Source organism: Orcinus orca, chromosome 14 (assembly GCF_937001465.1).
Source record: "Orcinus orca chromosome 14, mOrcOrc1.1, whole genome shotgun sequence".
NCBI classification, from domain to species: Eukaryota; Metazoa; Chordata; class Mammalia; order Artiodactyla; family Delphinidae; genus Orcinus; species Orcinus orca.
In genome coordinates, this window is record NC_064572.1 from 42,421,667 (window position 1) to 42,448,809 (window position 27,143).

General features: G+C 39.0%; 2 protein-coding genes across 19 annotated transcripts in view; one reads left to right on the forward strand and one right to left on the reverse strand.

Annotated features, from left to right (window-relative positions):
* The window catches only part of GLUD1 (glutamate dehydrogenase 1), a 40,062-nt gene extending 28,579 nt beyond the window's left edge, over nucleotides 1–11,483 (reverse strand). For both annotated transcript variants that reach the window (XR_007471363.1, XM_004272996.4), the window contains exon 1: nucleotides 11,014–11,483. Coding sequence is in view for 1 of the 2 variants with exons in the window: in XM_004272996.4 (XP_004273044.1) it covers nucleotides 11,014–11,467 (454 nt within the window). In the remaining variant the exon portion in view is untranslated. The remainder of the gene's footprint in view (nucleotides 1–11,013) is intronic.
* Nucleotides 11,484–11,719: 236 nt separating this feature from the next.
* The window catches only part of SHLD2 (shieldin complex subunit 2), a 117,669-nt gene continuing 102,245 nt past the window's right edge, over nucleotides 11,720–27,143 (forward strand). For 10 of the 17 annotated variants that reach the window (XR_007471358.1, XR_007471361.1, XR_007471359.1 and 7 more), the window contains exons 1-2: nucleotides 11,748–11,828; nucleotides 12,904–12,959. The gene's annotated coding sequence lies outside the window, so the exon portion shown is untranslated. Of the gene's footprint in view, nucleotides 11,829–12,903; nucleotides 12,960–27,143 lie in introns of those variants that run through there. The other 7 variants (XM_049697141.1, XM_049697143.1, XM_049697145.1 and 4 more) reach the window with 3 other exon arrangements.

Sequence of the window (27,143 nt, forward strand, 5' to 3'; positions counted from 1 at the left end):
GGTGGATTTTTAACCACTGCGCCATCAGGGAAGTCCTGTTATGAGATTTTGATAGGGATTGCATAAAACCTGTTGATTGCTTTGAGTAGTACAGGCATTTTAATATTATGAATTCTTCCTATCTATGAACACAGGATATTTTTCCATTTCTTTGTATCTTCAATTTCCTTCAATAATGTCTTTAATTTTTCAGAGTATAGGTTTTTTATCTCCTTGGTTAAGTTAAAAAATTGTTTAAATACTAAAATGTGTTTATACAAATTGTCACTTAGTGACTAGGCATTACTTAGGCATATTATTTAGTGGAAACTATGCTAGGCCAGGGAGCTGGGTTGGGTGCAGTGCCCAGCATTTCCTAACTAAGTGAATTCACCCCAATAGCAACTGCTGTGGGCATCTGCACTTGCTCACCTGGGGAGGTGCAAACAATGCTCTTAGGCTTCATGCCAGAATTGCTTGGGATAATGTGTTTGAGGCAGCTGGCACAGTGTCTGCATGTGGTGAATACTTCAATCTCAACTATTTTCACTGCTATTATAAGTACTGCAAAGTAGTAGCAAATAACAAAGCAATGTAGTTTTTAAAAATTTAAATGGATAGGATTTTAAACAAACAGCTCAATAAACTTTGATTTTATTACTTCTCAAGACAAATTCGTGGAGGTGGTAAAGTAGTGCTCTATTAAGAATCAGCATTTTTCCTATTACAGTTGAAGCACTTTTTTCATTGTGCTTTTAGAGTCTATGGAAATAGTCACTAAGTTACATTAATTTTCCTTGCTTTCTTAAGTGGGGGAAAAGTTACTTTCCCTTACCCAGTGCTTATAACTAATGCATTCAGTGGGAAACGAAAAACAGCTTGAAATACTAACACTCATAAATCAGACAGCAATCCTAATGTTCTAGACTTAAATGCTCATTAGAAACCAGGCCCCTCCTTCTACAAAACAGTGTAAACAAAGTCTACTTTATTGCAGAAGTCCTGGAATGCTATGAGTCAGAAACTGCATGTAACAAAAAACATGTTTCCACTGGATGGCACCCAGGAATTCCTGTTTGTAAAGTGAAATTTTCTTTCCTAGCCACACCCATTTAGAGAGCTCAACTGCAAGACACTGAAGAGTAGTAGTTACATAAATCACCTCACTCCACAGGCATTTTCTGCAGGCTAGGAACCAATGAAGACTTCTAGTGAATTGAGGCAAGGGACCACTATAAGGAAAGTAGTGGAGTCAGGGGAGTAAGCCCTGTAACTGATAAGGGTGAGAGACCTAGAAATAAATGCAGGGGATGCCTAGGCTAAAGAAGACATATGCTTTCATTTTTAACTTTCTAATTAGTGATACGTGAATGTTTTTACGTGTGGAATTTGGCAGATATACTAGTACAGACTCCAGTAATACAGGAATTACCCACACCCAAGGGAAGGCTAGTTACTCTTCTTCCTCTGCGACTGGAAACCAAAGATAATTACTAAAAATATACTGCCACCTGAAAATTCTTTACCACATTCTAATGAATGCTAAGAATATGACTGTAAAAAAGACAATATTCTCCAATAAATTTGTAAATTCAGTGGATAAGGAGATATTAGCACAATTGGTGTACATGAAGGACAAAATGATGTGACATATACTTTGAAGTTCTGAAAGAAGGGGAAAACCTAGCATTTTTGAATGCCTACTGTATAGCAAGAATAGTAAATATGAAGACAAAGTCGTTCAATAAAGCCAAATACCCACATGCATAAAAGAAAACAAAAAAAAACTTAAAACATTTTAAACCAAAATGAAGCAAGAAGGACCTTATTTGCAGTATGAATATTCTCACTTTTTATAAAACCAAGCCTTTCTTTCCCTCTTTTCTGTGACACAGAAGGCTAAAGGTAAGCAAGACCAACAGGGATTGGATGGGGCACAGGGACAGAATCTAGAAGGAACAACTTTTATTACAAAAATGGAGAAAAGTATATTATAGTTTTTCAGTGTCCTAAAGTCTTAGAGCCTACGCTGACACTAGCATTGCTACTGTTTGGGAAGAGATCAACAGAATCTTTGAACGACAGATGTAATAATGGAGGTAGATGCTTCCAATGGAAAGCACAAGTCCCTGGCTGGGTACACTAGAAAGGGAACTGGGTGATTATACAGATGTGGACCACAGGTCTGATGTCATTATAAATGGGGTCTGGAGGTTGGGATTAACATTTACACACTACTCAATACTCTGTAATAACCTATCTGGGAAAGAATCTGAAAAAGAATAGAAATATGTATATGTATAACTGAATCACTTTGCTGTACACCTGAAACTAACACAACATTGTAAATCAGCTATACTCCAATATAAAACAAAAAAGAAAAAAGAAAAGAAATAAACGGGGTCTAAACTCAAGGACCACGGCTGAAAGAGTAATCTGTGCTTTCAGCTCACCAGAGGAAACTAAAGAAACACCACCCATGACAATGTTTATTATTTATCAAACTTGGTAAAGTTGGAGGAAAGATTGGTGATAGAACTTTGAAATCATACCTTTGATTCTCCAGATAAATTAACTTAACATATAGTTATTTTGAGCTAACTGATAATCAGATGTTTCAAAAGAACATTAATGAAATGCAGACCTCTGCAAACTATACACAGCACAAAACATTTCTCAGCCTTTTAACTTAATTCCCAAATATTTTCCTTACTACCCTCAAGAGCCTAAGATTGGTGTACAGTAAGTTTTTCTAGGAGGAAAAAAAAAAAATCAAAAGCAAAAACTGACTAAGTTGCTATGGTGATAAAGAAAACACATCAGCTGATTACTCTGAAAAAGATGCAGTGAAAAACAGAACTGAGTAGCTTGAATTTTTCTCCCTCTTGCTAGCTGACTCAAACCCAAAAACATACAAAAAAGCTCCTAGCGACTAAGTCACCATTGTTTTTTATGACGAATCATTAACTAAACACATTCATGAAAATTCAAATGGGGTTTTAAAAGTTACTTGAACCTGGATCTTTTAACAGGCTTTGATTTACTGACCAGAAATTCAATTTCCAACTGTATTGTCTCTTTTCAGAAACTATTTACTCAATAACCAAGAGTTCTACCCCAAGTACAGAACCCCAGAAAGGCAAAGAGGACTTAGAACTCTTAAAATTCATGCACTAATACACTTGCCATTTACTCATTAGAACCTATTTTCTCACTTAATATTCCCTAACTCGCAATAGAAGAGCATAACTTAATTAAAAATGAGGAGAGGAGGGAAAGAAGCAGTGAGGAACCAGTACCTACCCACCAGCAAGTAATGACCATGCAAAATACTAGAAGTCTCACAAAAATTCCTTCAGCTCCAGGAAGGAGCATTTAGTACAGAAACTAAAGCCTGCTTGACAGTATCCATGTACTGTTCCTTTTAAGAAGGCAGGGAACAAACACTTTACAGTCTTAACCCATTATCAAAATCTTTATTTTAAGCATTTTGAAAAGACAAAACTAAGCTTTCTGGGAAGCAAATGTTTAGCTGCTGTTGGGAAAACGAAATGAAAAATATATCTCTTCTTTCCATTAAAATTTCAAGATTATGTAACACATACGCATGTTTTCAAAATTCAAATACAGAAAAAGCTGATGTCTCCTGATTACCACTTATGACCCCAGCCCTTAGGGGTGACTATTCTTGGCAACTTAAATGTATATAGCCTTCCAAGTCATTTCCCTGCATTTATGTACATACATATCTACAGAACATAGAGTTGTTTTGTGTTTAAGTATTTAACTTACTGCCCGATGGATGGAGGAAAGAATATGAATTAAAAGGGGGATTCTGTTAATTTTTGTTTTATAGATTCCTTATTCTGATAACACTAAGCTTAGTCATATCTTCATACCAAACAGGTCCTGGAAATGATGTTAGTAAAATTGGTGAATATAAAGTGGATAGCACTTAGTAAAAGACAACAATTTGTTATAAAAAGGTTCAAAGAGGTAAAGGCTCAAAATTTCAGATATCTAGTTTCATATCTATTATTTACAAGTCTAGGTGATATCTGAGAGGGATCTTAAGAGAGGACGAGAAGAATTATAGGGATATGGGAGACAAGGTAGGGACGGGCACCACACTGTTTTTTTTGCAAGGGTAAGATTGAGAAAAACATACGCCTGTATCTCCATTTTTCCTAAGGATCATTTTACACCAGATTCCCTTTATTTTCAAAATTCAGTCCTCTTTCCTAGTAACACTTCTTTCCCTGATACCAGTTTTTCTACCAGTGTCTCAGATGAGAGTTACATCTTTGACTCCCTATTCCATATATTCTACCTGTAGGGGAACCCTGAAGCTAACCAGGAGCCCATCAAGAGTTGCCTCATTAGAACAAAAGGTGCTCTTATCACCCAGGAAATTCCAAGGGATTTAGGAACTCTCTACCACCCCCCATAACTCAGGAAATTACAAGGGTTTCAGGGGCTCCGTGTGAGCAACTGGAGTCAAAGGCCAAATATTAGAACAATGGATACTCCCAGAACCCCTATCACTAAGGAAATTACAAGGATTTTAGGAGCTCTGTATTAGGAACTGCAGGCAGAAACCACATAAATATTTATTATTCCATAAAACCTTACTTTTCACTATTTACAAACATATTCTGTCCTCATGACCCCAACACACAGTCCCACCTCCTGCCTGAGCTGATGCCACCCCCTCTAAGACATATCTATCTGAAATGACCTTTCCCCAGTCTAACTCCTAACCAGCCTTCCCTACTTCCAAATCAAGATGGTCTTTCCTGGGCATCTTCCTTGAACTCCTATTGCAGTAACATATTATCCAGTGTGCTTCCAACTGTGTCACTTATTGACTGGTTCCAGGAAAGGAAAATCAACCTTTATAATTTTCATTTGTGTCATCTTTCACATTTTCCTCTAGCCAAGCAGCAATTTAGAAAAATTAGAAGGTCTGAAAGACTTTCTCCAAGAACAATCAAGAGAACAGCAATTCACGATAAACAAAGGCTTTTCTTAGTTTTTAGGAAGAGACACCCAGAAGAAAGCCATTTAAAAATTAGTGACCTGGGCTTCCCTGGTGGCGCAGTGGCTGAGAGTCCGCCTGCCAATGCAGGAGACACGGGTTCGTGCTCCGGTCTGGGAAGATCCCACATGCCGCAGAGCGGCTGGGCCCGTGAGCCATGGCCGCTGAGCCTGCGCGTCCGGAGCCTGTGCTCCGCAACGGGAGAGGCCACAGCAGTGAGAGGCCCGCGTACCGCAAAAAAAAAAAAAAAAAAAAAAATTAGTGACCTGAGTAGTAATAAATTTTGACTAACTCTAAAGAATAAACATATTGCAAAGTGCTAAAAGAATTTTCGTACTGAAGACCCATAAAGATACATGAAATAACACTCTGGTGGAGAAATGAGTTTTTCTGGCCGACATAAACTGTTTAAACACCAAAGCTCTTGAAACCTCTTTCAGCGGAAAACTCTTTAAAATGTTCCTTCATTGCCTAAGTAATTACAAAAAAAGGGACTGGTAAAGTCATCACCTGTGAACGCCATTTATTTTCTAGCAAGAAGTTAGGTCTTCTAATAGCTATCAATAAATTTCAAATGATCCAAAGTAGTAGGAATCATTGTGTTGATGGCATGACATGATTCTCAATCAGTGCTTACCCCATGATACAATTTGTAACTTTTTACATGAATAAATCCAGACAGTGACTAAGAAGGTGGGTGCTGGAATCAGATGGCTGGAGCCTGAACCCAACCCTACTACTTACTGCTGTGTAACCCTGCCAAGGGAGACCTCACTCTTCAGCCTTAGTATCTGCATCTGAAAATCTGGGTCAACAGTGCATTCATGAGGTTGTTCTGAGGAATCAAAGCAGTGATGCACGAAAAGCTCTTAGCAAAATGCCTGGTGTACACGTAAGAGTTCAATAAATGCTATTATTGCTATCCCTTGTTTTGCCAGTTGACCTTTGTGAAGGCAGACTCTCTCAGGTACAGCTGCCTTTTGAAAGGTAACTAAAAATGTCTTGAGCAGCCCTCTCCCAGATTGTCTTCTTGCCCTTCATAAAACCTGTCTTGCCTTTATCAGTAGTATTTCATACATTAACATTTCAGTCTTGATAGTGAGTACTTCAATCTGCATTATTTTCTGCCTCTGGAAAGGGGAAAACACTGATTCATCTAGATAGCTAGGTCAGTTTTAGATAATAGCTGTGGACTTAAGACTGTTCACGGTTATCTTGTAGGAACGGATTGGGAGTAGAGCTGCTTCATTTTATAACTTTCACTATTATTAGAACATTTGAGTCATACGTATGTATTTTAACAGGGGTTTGTTGGGTAGAGCAATTATGGGCCATTTATGAATCAATGTGCTTCATTAAAGTGATATTAAAGGTTTTTTCCTTTATTATTTACATTATAACAACCTAATTATTATTGGTTGTTGGCAAAGCCCTCAGTATCTTTAACATAATTGGATAAGAAACAATTTTCCCAAGCAATCTAAATTATCACCAACAATCTAAACCTAGATTCTTCCCACTGTATAAGTTATAAAATCTAAGTCATTTCTTAGAAATTTAAACATTGTCAGTTTATCTGGAGTTTGATACATACTACTGGTGTTTGTCCTCCAATTTTTGATGCCCCAATTCCTGAAAAGTGTCCTTTGCATATTAAGTGAGCAGTAAGTGTTTGTCTTCCTGCAAATGGGGTTTTTACTGCCAAAGCAAACTAGCTAGAGGGATTCACACAAAGTGACAGGAAGACTGAAGGACAACCTGGCTTACAGGTCTCCACCATTATCGTAGCTCTTCGTTCCCTAGTATTTTCGGGGAGGGCATTTGGCTCCCATGAAATAAGAAGACCTTTATAACAGCAACGCAATTCATATTTAACTAAAAAAGTATTAAAAACAACAATAACTCAAGGCTAAGGGCTAGAGGGTAGAAGACATAAACTACCTGTGTTCTAACTGAACTTCCAGGTTGAGTTAAATTTATATACAAAGACTACATGTACCTTGTGGCAGCAGATGAAGACACATACTCACATTCTAAAAATATCAGACAGTGTGAATTTATTCAAAGTTACCCGTTTTGATGGTTGTCAATTCAGCATAGGAGAAATAAGTAAGAAACATTTTTTTTCCAGTGAAAGCAGAGGATGTCTCATTTAAAACCAGTATCAGAGACCTACTAGAGAATGGACTTGAGGATATGGGGAAGAGGAAGGGTAAGCTGTGACAAAGCGAGAGAGTGGCATGGACATATATATACTACCAAATGTAAAATAGATAGCTAGTGGGAAGCAGCCGCATAGCACAGGGAGATCAGCTTGGTGCTTTGTGACTACCTAGAGAGGTGGGAAGGAGGGAGACGCAAGAGGGAAGAGATATGGGAACATATGTATGTGTATAACTGATTTACTTTGTTATAAAGCAGAAATTAACACACCACTGTAAAGCAATTATACTCCAATAAAGATGTTAAAAAAACAAAAACCACAGTATCAGTACTTTCTAGTGTTTTCTCAAAAAGCACTACCATTTACCACAAACTTAGATCCCAAAGGCCGAGGGGGACTTCAGTACTGTACTGACTCCAACCCTTAGCTGGCTGCCCTGCCCCCAACCCCTGTATCCTGCCGCCCAAAGACAAGAACAAAGACCATCTACCTCCTACTGTTTCTTTTTTTGCATTTTGGCTCTTAAAAACAAGTCAATGGGTCAACATAAGGTACACTTTTTTTTTGGGGTGGTGGTGCTGATATTTGCAGTTAAAGGAAAGATTTAGGTCAGTGCATCAGGATTCCATCAACTTTATTTAAATGATAATTTTAGAAAGTTCTAAGAGGAAAAATCAGTCACAGGAAATTTGGACTCAACATTTTTAATCTGAAGACCTGAGGGGGGAGGGGGGTGGAGGATGGGAGGACAGGAGGGAATAGAAAGTAAATTGACTCCTACATCAATGAATTGCTATCATCAATCTCTCTACTTCTCCCCCAGTGAGTTAAATAATAAATTTCCTTCTAAAAAGGTGTATTAATCTCAGGTCGAACCAGGGCCAATAAAATACAGAGAATTTATTCTGAAAAAGTTAACAGGAATAATCACTGATAATGTTTTCAAACACATAAGAACCTTTGAAAGTCTTCTTAAAGCAAATTCCCAGAAGATTCATCTTTGCTGAAAATATTTTTAAGGCCTCCCTTAAAACTTCCTTTCAGAGCATGAAGCACACTCTTTTGCAAATCCTTAACAGATGCAAATCTATTGCGTTCATTTAAATATGGTTATGTGGGAAAAGAGAAGCACGAAAATAGTATTATTAAATATTTACTTATTAAATATTTACTCAGTATAAAGTACACATCAGCCACCCTCAGGTCTTAAAACCACCTGTTTCCCTTACCCATATTATAAATTAGATTGTTGCTTTGCTACAACCTTGAGAATTTTATGTTGGAAAACTCAGGTTAAAGGTTGCTCTTGATGAAAGATTAGAAAGCTGAGGGTTGGGAAAAGGATGATGCGGAGCAGACAAGGGTCCCCCCCAACCCAAAGAAGTTGGTCAAGAAGGCAGTTGAGTTAGGATGGGGAGAGAAGAGTGTGCTTAGGAGGGTAAGTTCACATGGCTTCTCCAAAGCATTTAAAAAAATCTCAGTCACCTAATATTCTAAAACAAGAGTGAGACCAAGGAGGTTAACAACTTTCTTGTACTGTTTAATTAGAGGGAAAAAAACCCACTGAAAATAAGTCCCTCTTGGAATATACATTCTCTGCAACAAGATGGGGGTGATAAATGGGTAGGAAAATCCCAGAGTGTCATGAAAGCAAAGCATGGATGTCTACAGTACCCCCATTTTGCTGATCATCTATTCATCATCACCCTGTTCATTATCTTAAGCACCCCAAAATATGAAGAGCCTGCATAGCTATCTGATCCTCCCCCATCCTTTCTCTCCATAAAGTCTTTCAAATTTCTTAATAAATTTATCACTTTATATTGGCTGATTTTCTTTCATATTATCTTGCAATGCTTGCTACTATTTATTAGTTGCACTTCCGTTTCTCTGTTAATATGCTGGGATTTAGTAGTGCTTTCACTAGCAAGCCTTCTTGTAAATGGGATAAATAGAACAGAGAATTGTATCTTACGTTCTAGTAGGAACAAGTGTTACAGTAACAGTGCTTTCTACAGCTGACGCAATTTGTTGCTAGGTTTATTATTATTTTGGTATAAAACTGCTGTGGCAAGAGGAAGAGGACTAACAAATTAGGTCAAACTTTAGTTGCTTTATTGAGTCTGTGGAGTTGTGACTCATGATAGGAGAGGGCCTGGCATAGAAAGAACAGAATAATATAAAGAACTTCAAGGAAACGAAGTCAGATCCTGCAGAAAAACAAATATACTGGTTTCCCTGCATACCTTTTAAGCAACTGGAAAATACTGCCAATAAGATAGTATATAAACTCGATGTCCATTCTAAAGAAACACTGCAATTTAATATTTGCTAACTTTGCCTCTTCTTCCATCATCTTTGATTTTCTTGGGAGCTTGAACTTGTATTCTTGGTTTAGAGAATAAGGGAGTGGATAGGAAGAAGGCGCTGTAGATGGACAGTGTGTATGTTTTATGTAGTATTGGAGCTGGAAAGGGAAACCAGAGGTCAAAGTGGTTCAAAAGTTGGTTTTAGAAGAGGAAACTGAGAGCTAGAGGATAATTAAGCTTTAAAGGTTAAGTCCTAGAAGTGGGTGGGGTCAATGCAAATTTAGCAAGTAGTAGAGGTAAATCATTTACCTTTGCAGTTTGAAGCAACCTTTGTTCCTGGGCTAAGAATGCCAGCAGAGCTCAAATTTTTCTGCTAGAGAGATTTCTAAAAATCATCCTTAGAAGTCAGCTGGTATAATAGAACACTGGACCAGATTTACAGAGACAAAGGGTCTAGCCCAACATCCTCTGTGCTTATTAGCCAAGCAACCTCCAGCTAGACTGTACCTCCTCAGGCTCTTTATTCTACATAATTTTTTAATAGAAAAAAATGGTTTTGCCACGTTACTTTTAAGCACTATTAAAGATGCATTGTGCGATTTTAAGGGGGGAAAGTAGCGGGGGAGCCTTTATTTGCTCAAAGAAAGCAATCTGACTGCAGAAGAAGCCAAATCTACAGACATTCAAAAATTTAAACTACAGGATAACTTAGTGACTATCAAATTTTAACCGACTCATCCCCTTTCTTCAAGCACTTTATCTTTTCCTCAAGCTCAAATCTGGTGCTAGCCTGAACCAGTACACACCCACAGGGCTATTTCATTCCATTGGCTGGCGGGCCGTCCTGCAGTCTACACCCTTTAGATTTACTGTCAGGATGCCTGGTGTTTGTCACGTGTTACACTGCTCATGTATTACCTTCTTCTGTGTGTGCAAAACTGAAGCTGCCAGAGTAGGAAAGTAATTTAATAAAATATCGAAGTATAATTAATAAATTCATCTGGTTAGTAAAACTCTGAATTTCAAACTTAAAAGGCAATTCATTTTGTATGTTCCTGTATCATCTGTCACTGTTGTACAAAGAGTGAAAAAATCCGAAAGCAATTATTTTGTGGTTTGCGTTCGCCTGAGTCATAGAAGCCCACAAAATCTTGTAGAGGCACAATCTGATGGGCCGGTCATTTCCTTTTCTACAAGTAATTTCCGTCAAGACCCACCCTGTTTGTCACAGTCGCTAGGATCAAAAGAGCGGTGGCAGTGTCTTCTGCATACAGCATCAACAAGCATAAGCCGGGGATGACCGCTCGCGGGGGAAGGACCAACTACGTGGTGGGGATAGGGCGGAAAATTCACTATCCACCAGAGCCTGACACATCCCAGGCCGGGGCTGGGAGGGAGCGGGGAACGTGGGAGGTGGACAGTGCCCGCCGGGGCTGAGTCGAGCCGTGACACGGAGGCAGGAGGCAGGAGGCCGGGCGGGGCGGGGCGGGGCAGGGCCGCGGGATAGGGCGCGAGGGGCTCACCTCCCTTGCAGGGCGTGCGGTGCTGGCTGTGCTGGGCCCGGTAGCCCTCGATGACCTCCCAGGAGCCGTCGTCGCGCCGGATGGGGAAGGACAGACTCAGCACATGGTTGCAGGGCTTGATGATCCGCAGGATGCCACGCACCCGGTTCCGCTTCTGCTCCTCGCTCTCCCGGATCTTGAGGTCCTCCACCAGCTTGTCCTCCACGATGCTGGCGCCGCGGTCGAAGAAGCCCTCCACCATCTTGAAGAAGTTGGGGTCGTCCTCGCGGTCGGCCGCCGCCTCGCTGTACTGTCGCCGGCCGGTTGGCGCGAGCCCCGGCTGCGGGGTGGCGGCGGCTGTGGCGGGCTGCCCACGGGCCCGGCCCAGCAGCGCGGCCGAGTCGGCCGCCGCCGAGCCTAGGGCTGCGGGCCCGACGCGGGACAGCAGCAGCGCTTCACCCAGGCACCGGTACATGTCGGCAGGACGGAGGCCGCAGAGGCAGGCGCTCTCACAGGCCCGGGGACGGACAGAGGGAGGAAGGGCCCCGCGCGGGCTGCCCTTTTAAGCTGTAGCTTCCTGCCTTCCTGGCTGTCCCCTCCCCTCCGGCGCTCGCCGCCTAACGGGAGGACGGACTTAGGGTGCAGTTGGCCAACGTCGCCTGTGCCTTGCAGGGCGAGGGCGCGCGCCGCCCAGGGAGCCGGGTCGGCGGCGTGCGCCGGCGGGGGCTCTCGGGGGCGCGCAGGCGTGGGCCGTCCTGGTGCGCATGCTCGCAGGGTGAGGGGCGGGGCGAGGCACCCAGCAAGCTTCCGGGATTTGCGGGGAGCAGGTGTCTCAGGTTTGTACGCGCCCCGGGCCTCGTCCGGGGGGCTGCTTTGCCGGGGGAGGGGGCCTTCCTGGGGAAGGGGCCCACCCGCCTCTGGGGGGCGCTGAGAGTCCGGTCCCGAGACCGCGCGCGGGTGAAGGTGGTGCGGTCTGGCGGTGGGCCGAGGGCGAATGAGTCATGGGTGTCCCTCCTTTCCGCCCGCGCGCCCTCGGGCGCGGGGCAGCCATCCTGTCACCCTTGCATCTGTCTTGGGGCGGCCCGGAGAAGCAGCGTTTGGAGGCCGGGCTAAGAGCTTGGCTTTATCCGCTGGGACTTCGAAGAACTCTTGTCATCGGAGTTGGAGTTTTGAAGTGGCTTGCAGGAAGTGGAAGGGAGAAAGCCTGAGAGCTGGGGAATCCCTTACCTATCGGCTTTCACCACTTTAAGTTTTTAATTTTGTTCCATTCAACCACTCAATGAGGTTGAGATGAAATAGTTATGTTGTATCAAATACAAATTTGATACAAATCGTTGTATCTTTCTGAAATTTACTGAGTGTGCTTCCCCATTTCAGAGATACGTTCTTGAAATAGTCTAAAAACAAGGACGCTGTAGAAATGCAATAATAACTCCTGGATATTGTTTCTCAGTAGTATATGTATTAATGGTCCAGAATAGGATTTGTAAACGTTAAGGGACATGAGGGTTTAATTATGTACTTACACATACTTGATGAGAAATGCTAAAGTTATACATTAGATGCTTGGAAAAGTCTAATGACTCAGTTTTTAAGACAAGCTATCAAAGGCCGCATAACCAGCTTTAGCGGTCCCAGTGTACTTTCGTGATTTTAAAATGGCACTTTTTTGACCTGCAAAACGATTTTGCTTCCTGACATTCACTTTATTCATCTATTAGCATATGGAAGAGAATGTTTTAATTCTCACAGTATTATGTACAGTATAAGGTGATAACCTAGATGAACTAAATTACATTAATCTATTCAGTGTGCTGTCAAAGCAAAAAAGGCGGAGCTTATCTTTTTTTTTTTGTATTATCTTATTTGCTAGATAAATGATAGTCATTATATTTGTATTGTGTTTTTCAGTGATAACTATTCTCTGGACTGAATCCTGAATTTGTCTTGTTGGTCAAATGATTAAGGTACTAAATTTCCTTTTCACTTGATAGTATTATTTTATATTGCAAAAACAACAACAAGCAAATACAAAGTATCAGAATAAAGTGATTAGAATCAGTGAACGTGGAAATTTTTCCCCTTCAGATTAAATTCTTAGGTATGTTTTGAGGAAAGTGGTTTAAAAGCTTAGTTTTATTGCCCTTGTTTATCTCTTTCTTGATAACTATAGCCTTCAGAAAAATAAATGTTTAACTTTGCTTCTTCCCAGTTTTGTTCACCTGAATTCAAGAAGGTAGAAAGGCTATGGAAGGAGAGAGGAAATTTTAACTGAGAGTCTCCTATGTGTAGATGTTTTACGAAATATCTCTAAAAGAACCTCTAAAAGTAGATTTTTTTAGTTTTTAAAATCATTATGTTTTTAAATTATTTACAAGTTGTAAAAAAAATTCAAATTGTATAGATAGATTTTTTAAAAAGAGTGGAATAATACAAACTCTGTCCTGACCCCCACCTTCCCATTTAGTAAGTAGTTGGAATGTTTCTTTTCATTCTGAAGTAGGTATTATAATTCCCGATTTATCTGGAGGGTGAACTGAGGCTCACAGAGACCAAGCAAATTGTTGATGATCACCTAGATGGTAAATAGCACGCTAAGATTCACACCGTGTATCTGACTCGAAGTTATGCTGTTTCTGTTATTCCAAGAAATATTTTAAGTGTTTGTTGCATTTAGTTTAAAATTATTTACTGTGATGTAAAGTCTAGCAAGTTTCAGCTTTACACTGATGATTCCTTTACAAAATATACAGATACTTTGTAAATTAAAGTTTATTGATAATAATTTTCAGTTCAAAAGGAGACTAGATTGGGATTGACATGTATACACTAATATGTATAAAATAGACAACTAATAAGAACCTGCTGTATAAAAAATAAATAAAAATTAAAAAACAAAACAAAAGGAGGCTAGAATTTAACTTGAAGGGCATTTTGGTCATTTGATAGCATTCAAAAAAGACAACTGGTTTTCTGCCTTTAAGGTTTATGAGTTTTCCTTAGCTGTTTCAAAATTCCAGGTCTTTTCCCTTTGATTCATAGCATGCGTTTGTGCTTTCAAGTGCTTTTAAAAATATTTTAGAATTATTTTAGGATTTAGAAAGACAGCATATAAATACAGGAACAACATAGTTGTTTTCAAAATAATTTAATTTGGAAAGGTAATACATACTTTCTCCTTTCTGTCTCTAGATTTGTCTGTTCTGGACATTTTGTTTAACTGGAATCATGCAATCAATATATGGTTCTATATGGGAACATATGTATATGTATAACTGATTCACTTTGTTATAAAGCAGAAACTAACACACCATTGTAAAGCAATTATACTCCAATAAAGATGTAAAAAAAATTAAAAAAATAAATTAAAAAAAATATGGTTCTTTGTGACTGGCTTCTTTCACTTAGTGTATGTTTTAAAGATTCATCCGCATTGTAGCCTGTATCAATATTTCTTTTAATGGCTGAATAGTGTTCATTGTATGGCTATAGCCCTCTTTTTTTAATCTATTCATCTTTGATGGACATTTGGTTATTTCCACTTTTGGGGTATTGTGAATAATGCTATTATGAATGTTCTTGTACAAGTTTTTGTTGAGATGGATGTTTTCAATTCTGTTGGGTATGCACTTCAGAGTGGAATTGCTGGGTCTGTGTTTAATCTTTTGAGGAGATGCCCAGCTGTTTTCCACATAAGCTGGACCATTTTAATTCCTATAGGCAGAGGATTCTAATTTCTTTGTATTCTCCCCAACACTTTTTTTTTGCAGATTTTTGAGTATAGTTGCTTTACAATGTGTTAGTTTCTGCTGTACAGCAAAGTGAATCAGTCATACGTATATATATATATATCCCCTCTTTTTTAGATTTCCTTCCCATTTAGGTCACCACAGAGCATTGAGTAGAGTTCCCTGTGCTATACAGTAGGTTCTCATTAGTTATCTATTTTACACATAGTAGTGTATATATGTCAGTCCCAATCTCCCAGTTCATCCCAGCCCCCCAATACTCATTATTATCTGGTGTGAAGGGGTGACTCATTTTGGTTTTGATTTGCATTTCCTTGATGGCTAATGATGTTGAGCATCTTTTTATGTACTTATTGATGATTTGTGTATATTTTTTTAAAAGAAATGTATATTCATATCCTTCTTCCACTTTTAAATTGGATTGTCTTTTTATTGTTGACTTGTAAGAGTTCTTTATATATTTTAGATATAAATCCTATATCAAATATTTGATCTGCAAGTGTTTACTTCCATTCTGTGGCTTGTCTTTTCAGTTTGTTGATGATGTCCTTTGAAGGACATAAGTTTTGAATTTTGATGAAGTCCAACTTATAAATGTTTTCTATTGTGGCTTGTGCTTTTGGTGTCATGTCTAAGAAACCATTGTCTAATTGAAAGTCGTGAAGATTTACACCTGTGTTTTCTTCTAAGAGTTTTGTAGTTTTAGTTTTTACATTTCAAGTTGATTTTTTGTGCATGGAGTAAGGAAAGAGTGCAATTTCATTCTTTTGCATGTGGATAACCAATTGTCCCAGCACTATTTGTTCAACAAAAGACTATTTCTTCCCCACTGAAGTGTCTTCACACTCTCTTGAAGTCAGTTGACCTAGATGTGAGGGTTTATTTCTGCATTCTTTAGTTCTTTTCCACTCACCCATATGTCTGTCCTTATGCTGGTACCACAGGGTCTTGGTTAGTGCAGCTTTGCAATAAGTTTTGAAATCAGGAAGTGTGAGTCCTCCAACTTTGTTCTTTTTCAAGATTGTTTGGTTCTTCTGAGTCCCTTGAATTTTCATATGAATTTTAGGATCAGGTGGTCTATTTCTGCAAAGAAGTCAGCTGGAATTTTAGTTTTATGTTGAGTCTATAGATCAACCTGTGGAGTGCTGCCATTTTAACAATATTACATCTTCTGATTCATGAACATGAGGTGTCTTTTCATGTATTTGGGTCTTCTAAAATTTCTCTCAGCCATGTTTTGTCTTTTCAAAATACAAGTTTTGCACTTCTTTTGTTAAATTTATTTCTAAGTATTCTTTTTGATGCTATTATAACTGGAATTGTTTTCTTAACTCCATTTTCAGATTATTCATTGCAGGTATACAGAAATACAGTTGATTATTGTATATTGATCTTTTATGCTTTGACCTTACTGAACTCATTTATTCGTTCTGATAATTATTGTAATGGATTCATTAAGATTTTCTCTTTAAAAGATCATGTCATCTGCAAGTAGAGGTAGTTTTACTTCTTTCTTTCCAATCGGGATGTGGTTTATTTTATTGCCTAATTGCTCCTTACTCTTTTTTACTGTTGTATAGTTCTTCACTGTATGGTTGTGCCATGATTATTTTTGCTATTCTATCATTGATGGACGTGTAGGTTGTTTCCAATATCTTGAAGTTACAGTGGTGCAGCAGTGAATAACCTATTACATAGAATATCAGTTTTCAAACTCTTTCATCTCAGGACTACTTTACCTTAAGAGTGAGTAGTGAATTTGAACTTAGAAAGAATTTAATAGACATCAGAATTTTGTTTTTCTTATAGAGTTGTTTAGTTCATATTTGACATAAATTTTCCTATCTGGATATTAAAAATGATATAATAAAACCAAATGATATAACAAATCAAATATTTAATTTTTTTAAAGGGCTTTTAAAACAAGGAACTAAAAATCTTGATTTTTTTATTTAAATCAGGTCCCTATGTTATTAATTTTTATTTATTTATTTATTTATTTATAAGGCTGCTTTGGGTCTTTGTTGCTGCGCACGGGCTTTCTTTAGTTGCAGCAAGCGGGGGCTACTCTTCGTTGCGGTGCGCGGGCTTCTCATTGCGGTGGCTTCTCTTGTTGCGGAGCACGGGCTCTAGGCACATGGGCTTCAGTAGTTGTGGCTCGCAGGCTCTAGAGCGCAGGCTCAGTAGTTGTGGCGCACGGGCTTAGCTGCTCCGCGGCACGTGGGATCTTCCCGGACCAGGGCTCGAACCCATGTCTCCTGCGTTGGCAGGCGGATTCTTAACCACTGTGCCACCAGGGAAGTCGTCCCCCCCCCCCACGTTACTAATTTTAATAGGCTTTAGTTCTCAAGTGCTTGTCAGTACCTCATTAATCAGCCAGATGAGTGTGGGGGAGAGAAGAGTACCCCATAAAGAGGGGAGACCATTTGCAAAGTCCTGAAGATAAATGACAGCATGGTTTGAAAATACAGTGTAGTGTATATTTTGGTTAAAAGCAATTTGATCATCATAACAGTTTGGCTTAAACAGCTGTTATGAATATCTCTAGTTCTGTTTTTTATTCAAGTATTGGTAATTTGGGTGCATCATGGATTGTTAACATTTCAAGTCTTTGTGCCATAGTTTTCAGGATAATTTTTTCTAATATTTGCTTTTGTGCTTCTGATTGATATTCAGAAAAGTTTGTAATTTTGGATTTTTTTTCCCCCTTTAGTGAGTATGTTTTTGTAATAAGCAGAAAAACAGTAAAAGAAACTATATCCAAGAAAAGGATCTGAAATTTTCAGGGTTTGTAGTCTTTTTCCTCTTAAAAAACTTTTTTTTTCCTTAATAAATCAAATGTCAGGTATATCTGCTTGGCTAGTTTGGCTAAGTTTTCATTTTGCTGTGTTGCTGAATAATATTCAACAAAGGTTTTATCAACTCTTGCTTAAGGGTTCTTTCCCTGTTATGAGTAAACATGAAAAATCATAGTAGGTTCTTTATCCCTTTAAGCATAGCACGCAAGAAACAAGTGAGGTCTCTTAAAAATTAACTGTTCTAACGTAGGATTTTGAACTCACGTGTATGTAATTCATTATGTCTCTGTCTCTCTCTTTTTTTAAATTGATGTTAAGTTTTTTGCTTTCCTTACAGGTAAAAAGGATAGTACCTTGAGTTATTCATTATTCAAGATGCCTCACCATTCAGCTCCACTTATTGATCTATGTGGATGACCCTCTATAACAGCAAATCTTTATTCTATCTTTAGCATTTTCTCTCTGGAAATTTTAGATCAGTTGTGATTTCAATATGGAATTAGGGAAAAGAAAGAAAGAAATTATAAGCTAAAAATTGCAACACATTTCTGATGCTGTTAAAAGCAAACGTAACTGAAAAATATACTGAAGAAGCAAAAAGTACCTTCCCGTTGGCCATCATGGAGAGTTGCAGAAGAAACAGACTTTACTGTGAAGCATAGATGTGTGTATAATTATCCTGAGTTTGCTCCTTTGTGAAAGGCAGAAAAGAAAAACGTGAATGAAGCAGGTGGGATTAAGGTAGAGACACTGGTAATGTAAGCAGATAAGGGGTCCCTGGAGAAAGAGAACCAGGAGTGTTTTTCTTGACATAAGAGAAGCCATTTTGTGATCTAAGCCTGGCCACAATGCTTGCCCTTGAACAAGTCTCAGTAATTTTGATCTTAAGGGAACTGAGGAAATGCAGGAACAGAGAAAAGCCAAACAATAGTGCAGTGATAAAGCAGAGTCCTAGTTCCTCCTCAGGGGATAGACATAATAATATACCTTTGAGTTCTGCAGGAACTGAAGTCCCATCCAGGTGGAGGATGGAATGATGTTGACCCTCCTGACTTCGAAACACTAAAGCTTGGACTCTGTTGACCTTTCCCTCAATTTGCCCCAGTTTGTTTTTGTTTTGTGTTTCTTGGGCCATGCGTTATGCCATATTCTCCTCTGCTCAAGTGCCTACATGAATATGCAGGTACCCTTACCTTAAGACTTCCTCACTTTTGCTGTTCTGGGAGACACTGCTTTGGGAAAGATCCCAGGTGTTCTCCTTACTTGCTGCAAGTAGTAATAAATCCTTCCTTCTCCCGATCTTTGGCTTGGTTGTGTCTATTGGCTGGATACCCACCCAGAGGCCAACCCAGTTTTCAAGTAAGAGTAATGGCTGGAGTTGGCTAAGTAGCAACAATTTAACTTCCTGCTCTGGATAGCATGCAATGAACAGATATTCATTAGCATTGTTAGTTAGGATGCTTTGGCCCTCAAGTAACGATATCCAAATAAAGATGACTTAAACTAAAGCCATAAACTAACTAGTAACTGTTATCCAACAAGAAGTCCAGAGGCAAGGATATTCATTGTTGGTACAGGGCTTAGTGATCCATTGCTTCAGGGACCTAGGGCTTTTCTCTGTTATTTTTAGCAACTTGGTGATATCTCTCCTCATGGTTGCAAGATTGCTACAGTGATTCCAGGGGTCACATGCAGACACAACCAAGTATTATGTAGAAGAACAGCAGTTTCCTCCCATATATATCTCTTTATTGGTGAAGAAAACCTTTTCCAAAGGCCTGCCAGCCAGCTCAGCTCTCTTAGGCCCCAGTAGCTAGGATTGGTTATTTGCCCATGCTTTTGCTGTAAGGGAGGCTAGAAAGAGGACTTTCTGGCACTTTTACCTTCTGAAGTATAGGCAGGCTCTAACGGCAGGGGAGAGAGTTGTGGAAGGAATAACTGTTCAGTTGGCAGCCAACAGTGTTTACTGTATTTGCCATCAAAAATAACATCCTCTTCATGCTATCTTATTGTGATAATACATTTTTTTAGAATACAAGTACAGTTTAAGAGGGGTGAAGCCAGGGTCTTAACCATGACACTGGGAATTGTGATGCTTATGGTTTCATGTTCTTTACATCGAGAAATCAGCAGATTCTAGTTCCCTTTGAAACTATCGTCATTCTGTTTCATGTTCTCTACACTGAGAAATTTGCAGAGTCTAGTTCCCTTTGAGACCTTACATAATGATGATAGTTTTAAGATTATGCCTCCTTTTTTTGAACAGCTTTTTACCATTGACAGCTTGTGAGGCAATAACTCCATGCTGTGGTGTTTGCTCTGTTGCCACACAAGAGGACAGAACAGAAACCCATCCTCAACTTCTGGGAAAAAAATCTGGCATTTATAATGAAATATCAAGTGCTCAAATGATTTCAACAGATTTTCAGATGGAGCTGCCATCAGTAACTTATTGTCATTGGTGTAACACAGAGGCAAATGGCTTAAATTAAGATGACTAATCTAGCATTTATGTTGAAATTAGAAGTTCTTCTTATCTTTGTCCTAAGGTTGGAAATGACAGCCTCATCATAGTCTCTGTTACAGTAACATACTGTCAGAAACACAGCTTGAGATAAGACTGTTTTGAAGATATATGGGTTAGCTATGTAAAGGTGCCCTTTACATAGTTTTGTCCTCCACAGTGTCTTCATCAACTGTAGAATCTTTATGATTGCATTCTTGTAGGGCCATCTAAAACCAAAGAAACACAAAGGGATTACATCTTAGATTCTAGAAGTTGATATCTGCCAGCCATACACACTGAAAATTCCAGTCAGCTGTTTAAAAAAAAAAGAAAAAAAGAATGAAGTATTGGTGAAAAGGTGTTAATACAGAAAGAACAAATATCTGGACTTCAAGAACATGGGGTATTTCTGATGAAAGGGTCAAATTAAAGCAAATATTTATCCTTCATGTGTTTTTTCTAGGTCAGGTATAAAATGAAATTATTTTGAATAATAATTATCTGGTATTTTTTATGTCTACTTTAATGAATTATAGACTTTGACTGCCTTCTGTAATTTCATATTCTTTTCTGCCTTTTTAAAAAATACAATACAAACACCAGAAAAGTGAACCCAACCACATTCAGCAAGCAATCACAATTGACTTTAAATTAATTAGAAAAAATTTAAGTGGAAAAACTAAAAAAACCAGGCCCTGAGAAGTTCCAATTCCTTGCCTCTTATGGTTTTCATTTATTTTAACACTTACTTAGGGAAGAATGAAAAAGTGTACAAATGAGAATAACAGAAGGACTACCCCTAAGTCCATGATACCTTTTTAACTACAGGTGTTCTTCACTGACCCAGCTCTTGGTGTCTGAACTCAGAAACAGGCTAGACGGGATAGCAAGGGTTGCTTAGATTTTATTCCTAACCTATTTCTATAGATTCATGTTGTTTCTAATCTAAATCACAATTTTTTCATATTGGTTCTCAATATGGAACAGTTACGTTTTTCTAATTTTTCTCTATAGTTATCAGTGAAAGCAGAAATAACTGGCAAAAAATCAATTACAGGAAATTCCCTGGCAGTCTAGTGGTTAGGACTCAGCACTTCCATTGCAGGCGGCCCGGGTTCAATCCCTGGTTGGGGAACTAAGATCCTGCAAGCTGCACAGTGCAGACAAAAAAAAAAAAAAAAAAACAATTAGAATTTTAAAAAGTAGGATAACACCTGAAAATTTTGAAATATGAAAGAATAATGCTTAAAAATATATATCTAGGATCATAAAAGCACTCCATGATGTAATTAAGGTAGAATACAGGTATCCCCCACTTTTGGAAAGTTCACCTTACTCCACTTCGCTTTTATGAAAGACCTACATTAGTACCGGTTTTCAGTACCTAAAAGAAATCTGAAGAGGACTTTCACTTTATGAAAAAAGGTGAAAACAAAAATAGCACTCGGCGTTTGTCTTGAAGGGAGCCAAGCTGTTATAGAGATGGTGCACCACCAAGCTCCTTCTCAGGAACCACACTCAGCATGTCAGCGTCAAACAGCCATAGCTTTGAACTGTTCCTGTGTGCATCTATGCTTTATCTCAGTTTATTTTGTGCATCCATTAGCTAGATGTCTCCTAAGGTAATTGCTTCTTCACTTTACGCCATTTCAGCTTATGAAAGGTTTCAGAGGAATGCTCTACTTTCGCATAGTGGGGGAGAACTGTAATTGGAAAAACAGAACCAAAAACAGTGACTAGGTATTTTCGATTTTTCCACTTTTGAAAATTGATTTTTTATTTATAATAATTTTTCTTGGAATAATTTTTCTTTAGAAATAATTTTAGATTTACAGAAGAGTTGTAAAGATACTACAGAGTTCCCTTCGACCATCTTTCCCTACTATCAACGTCTTATATAGCCACGATGCATTTATCAAAACTAAGAAATTAATGTCGGTACAGGTATATTTATTTTTGATTGTCATTTCAGCCAAATTATCATGTTGACCAACATGCTTTTTGCCAAATTACCTGTAGCTGTACTATGGATCTTAATCAAGATCACTGCTATGTCCTCATAGCAGGACATGCTTTCAGGTGGTCATGTGACCTTAATCCCTTGTTCCTCAGGCTACAGATGATTGATTGCCTTTCAAGAAGGTGCCTTTGGGCAGCAGGTGCCTTTTGGCCAGCCATGTCCAGTCTAAATGCTGGCCCAGAAACCTATGATGTGACTTGGTCAGAAAGATGACTTTCAGTTTTAATTTCATTTCTCATCTATGTGTATCTTTATAATATCCTTGTCCCCCCTTCTAAATGTGGTCCAAATGTTTTCTTTTTCTTTTTTTTTTTAAGAGGAGTAATTTTTAAATTTTATTTATTTATTTATTTTTGGCTGTGTTGGGTCTTCGTTTCTGTGCGAGGGCTTTCTCTAGTTGCGGTGAGCGGGGACCACTCTTCATCGCGGTGCGCGGACCTCTCACTATCGCGGCCTCTCCTGTTGCGGAGCACAGGCTCCAGACGCGCAGGCTCAGTAGCTGTGGCTCACGGGCCTAGTTGCTCCGCGGCATGTGGGATCTTCCCGGACCGGGGCTCGAACCCGTGTTCCCTGCATTGGCAGGAAGATTCTCAACCACTGCGCCACCAGGGAAGCCCTGTTTTCTTTTTTTAAACAAAAAATCCTTGTCAAAATGGTATGAATTAGGTAGCACTGTCATAGTTCACTGTGGCTGGAGTGTGAGTATATGTGTTGGGGGGGGAGGGGGAGAAGCAGGAGAAGAAATGGGAAGAGATCAGGTGGGACGGCTCACCAGATGGTGTGTCTCTTCAGAGGACCATTTCATTGGCTTTACTGATATCCTTTGTTATATGTTCGTTCTTTGTGATTTTTGATTCTAGAGATGGGGATCTTTCATAGTTCTATGACATTTTCAACTGTCACCTCTTCAAATACTGTCTCTACTCGGTTCTGTCATCTCTCACTTTATCTTCTATGTATCTTACCTATTCTTTTTATGCAACTTTTTTTTTTTTTTTATGTTTTATTCTATAGGTGCCTGGGGTCAGGCAAAGTGCCACCTTAATCCAAGGTTTGTAATTTCCGGGACCATGACACAGTTGCAGACCTTGGTTATAGGACTTAAGGGACTGGTTTACTTTCAGATGACTGTTAGTGTGAGGGTGTTGCCCTTTAGGGTTACAGATTATTGTGGGGATACTCTCTTACTAGACTCATCATTTTATGTGGGTCCTGTGCTTTGAATTGTGTTCCTCATACACTATGACATCATCAAACAAAAATTTATATTTTCCCTCATGATCAAATGCCCTCGGATCAAAAGCAGCTCCATTGCTAACTTACTCTAGGTTCCTGGTTTTCTCTTACAGTTTTAACTAGGTAATTCCTTACTATCTTGTTATGGCTTAGTGACTTTTAAGGATTTGTCTTTTATATTTCACCTAGTGTTTTTAGTTGTTTTCATAGGATGAGTTGGCTTGACTCTTGCTCATCACTTTGGAGAGCTGGAACTTATGTTGTTATTTACATATTTAAGTATGTCTAATATTGATCATTGTAAACACACACACACACACAAGATCCTTTTGTATTCTACTTAAAGTTGCATTACAGTTATAGATTCATATGGGAAGAATTGATATCTTACATTATTGAACCATAAAAGTATGAAGCACCTTCCATTATATTCAAACAGCCTCTATTGTTCTTCACAGTTTTTATAGGCTAACTTTTATTCCTATGGACTTTATTTATTTTAATTTTTTTTTAAAGATTTTTTTTTTTATGTGGACCATTTTTAAAGTCTATTGAATTTGTAACAATATTGCTTCTGTTTTATGTTTTGGTTTTTTGGCCGTGAGGAATGTGGGATCTTAGCTCCCCGACCAGGGGATGAACCCGTACCCCCTGCATAGGAAGGCATAGTCTTAACCACTGGACCACCAGGGAAGTCCCTATTTATTTTAATTTAAAAGAAACTTGTCTTGATTCTTTGCTGGATTTGTTTCTGTTTTGTGTTTCTGTTTTAAATGGCTTTAGCCTGGAGAAGGCACCGTATGAATTTACATAACTGTCTTTGTAAAACTCTGTAATTGCATTGTTCTTAAAATGGAAATAGGAACTTATTTATGGTCTTTTATTTGACTTTCATATCCAAATTAAAACGTGGTGGGTGTCTACTTTAAATTTTTTTACTCCTTAATACTCAGATTTATTAGAAGATTTTAAGGTTTATTTTCTCTCTCACATTTTACTTAATTATTCATTCATTCATATAGAACTGTTTATTGAGCACCTCTTATTGACCAGAGCCTGCAGTGAACAAGACAGACAAGGACAGAGCTTGGGAAGTTAGATTGCAAGGAGTGCTAGAGAGGAAGTAACAGGGTGCTGTGCTGCTTTAGATAGGGTGGCCAGAGAGCCCTTTTCAAGGAAGAAACATTTACATTGAAACTAAAGGCTGAGTTGGAGCAACCTATATAAAGAGCTGTGGGTACAAGTGAAGGAAACAGCATGTGGAGAAGCCATGAGAGAGGAAAGACCTCGACATATTTTAGGAATGGACAGAAACCAGTGTGATTTTGGAGAGGTAGGTTATGTCGGCAAGGGCTTTACCTTTTCACTTTTTGTTCAGTGAGAAACCCATTTGTAAGTGTAACGGGCATAAATTTTGTAAACTACAAATTTGAATGTGCAAACATGTAACTTTCATTATTTCTCTATAACTAAAACTTCCTTAACCCTGGAGCTTCTTATTTCTACTGGGTAATAGAAAACAATCTTGCCAATTTAGGATAAAGTCAGTACCTTCTGGTCTAATTTGTTAGTTAATTCCAGGTTTACTCAGACCCTTGGGTAAATAATCAGTCCTTTGGATAAATGTTCAGTTTTTTTCACATCCCCCCCTTTTTTTTTTTCCTGGGGTGGAAGGTATTCATAGAGAAGCCTTATAATATTTAATGGCCTTGAGGAAGTGGCCTCTCATCTTTGTGCCATCCTCTGCCCTTGGCCACTACTAGGTTGTACCTTGTACTGGCTTAATCTTGAGTGGCCCTGTCTGCTCTGCTGCATCTGAGGCTGATGTCCCTGATGCTTCCATGGCTTCTGGTCAGCGGGTCTGTGTGTGCTGGGTCCTCCTTAAACCCAGGCTCTTTTGGGCCCACTGACCCAAGGCAAACTCCTTAATGGTTTCCACGTTTTGCTGGCATGCTTGGGACTCTGAGGTAGCTTTTCAGGAGTGTGGTCTGGGCATGTCATTGGTATTGCTCCCCTACTACATTGAGGTAGTGTTAGTTGCAAGCTTTTGCTAAAAGGCTTGCGGTTCCCTGGACCATAACTTGGGAAGGGGAAACATGATTATCTTGTATTCTTGGCCCTTCCCCACAAACATACTGGAGATCTTTCTCACCCTTCCTCACCCTGAGACTTAGCCCCAGATGAGACAGAAGGTAAGAATTTTGAACTTGTATCTAAACTATTTCTAATTCCTCTTTCTTTCTGCACTCCTCTCCCAGGTTTTATGTCCTCTAAATTGCTGGGGAAGAATTGCATGTACGTCACCACCTGCTACTTCCTCTGTGCTGTAGTTTACAGTATAAACTCTGCCAGCAGAGTTTTCTTGCCTTGGGGTGTGATATTTAAAGTCATGGTTTTAGAATTTAAAAAGCTCTTTTTACTCTTAAGCCTTCAGATACTGCCATTGAAATCCTTATCTTTCAAGAATTATGGTTTCAGTGGATTAAGGAGCTAACTTGTAAGAGTTGAAGCTGTAAAAGTCTTAGAAAAAATGTAGGTATAAATATTTATGATCTTAGACTAGGCAGCAGTTCCTTAAATAGGACACCAAAAGCACAAATAGCCAAAGAAAAAATAGATACGTTGGACTTCGTCAAAATTGAAACCTTTTGTGTATCAAAGGATATTATCAAGATAGGGAAGTATCCAAGTACCAGTACCTTTTCATAGAGTAAAAGCGTCCAGAACTCCGGATAGAATTCTCAGCTGGAGATGTAAATTTTATCATCATCAGTGAGTAGGTAATGGAAATACAGTCATCCTGGGGTGGACGTTAGAAGAGCAAAGAGAGGAGCCCTGGGGGAGTGTCAGAATCTAAGGGCTGAGTAGAGAAAGGAAGGAAGGATCTGAGAGGTTGAAATATGAGTATGAATTACCATAAAAGCTTCCCCAACTCGATTTTAAGTTTCTTGAGGACTAAGACCATCATGTTCATCATTTTATCCACAGTTCTTACCATAAAGTAGGTTTTCAGTAAATGTCATTAAATGAAGACTGAGAAGTTTTAAGAAAAGAGTGGTCAGCAGTGTCAAATGTAGAAAACAGGTCAGCTACTATAACGACAGAGCAGCAAGTAGCTGATTGATCATCTTCTGTAGAACAGTTTCAGTGGAATCTCCATGGTAGAGATAAATGCCAGGTTGCTGAGAGCTAGAGTGAATAGTTGTGAGAGAGTGGAAGCAGTAAGTGCAGGCATTCTTTTCAAAAAGCTTGTAGAGATACAGGATCATAGGTAGAGGGCATATTCTATCAAGATGAGAGAAAGTTCAGCATGTTTATGTGCTAAACAGAAAGAGTTAGAAGGAACGGAGAAGTTGATGATACAGGAAGAAGGAGGTATGTGAGACTGATTGAACATTGTCCTTAAGAGTAGAGGGAACAGAGTGAGGATACTAGGTTTCAGTAGGAATAGGAATATTGTTTCCATTGAAGTAGGAATAAAGAAAGGATGGTGCAGATGGAGAAAAGTGTTTGGGTGGTAGGTGAGGAATTTGGGATATCAACACACTTGATGAATTTTTCAGTGAAGTGGGGGGATCACCTCATCAGCTGAGATTATAGAGGATGGTTATGGTGATTTAAGGGGAGAGTTTGAGGAGAAAGGGAGAATTTCATTGAGAGAAATGAGAGGGCTAACTGAATGGGATTACTTAAAGGAATTGTAATAATTTTTCATGGCTCTGGTATATATAGTTGTGTGATGATTTTTTCCCCCCTCTCTCAGGCCTCACCAGCCTTAGGGGCTGAGCAGACAAGTTGAACAACTGGATTGATTTTGGTTTGAGTTTTACAGGCCAGTGTGG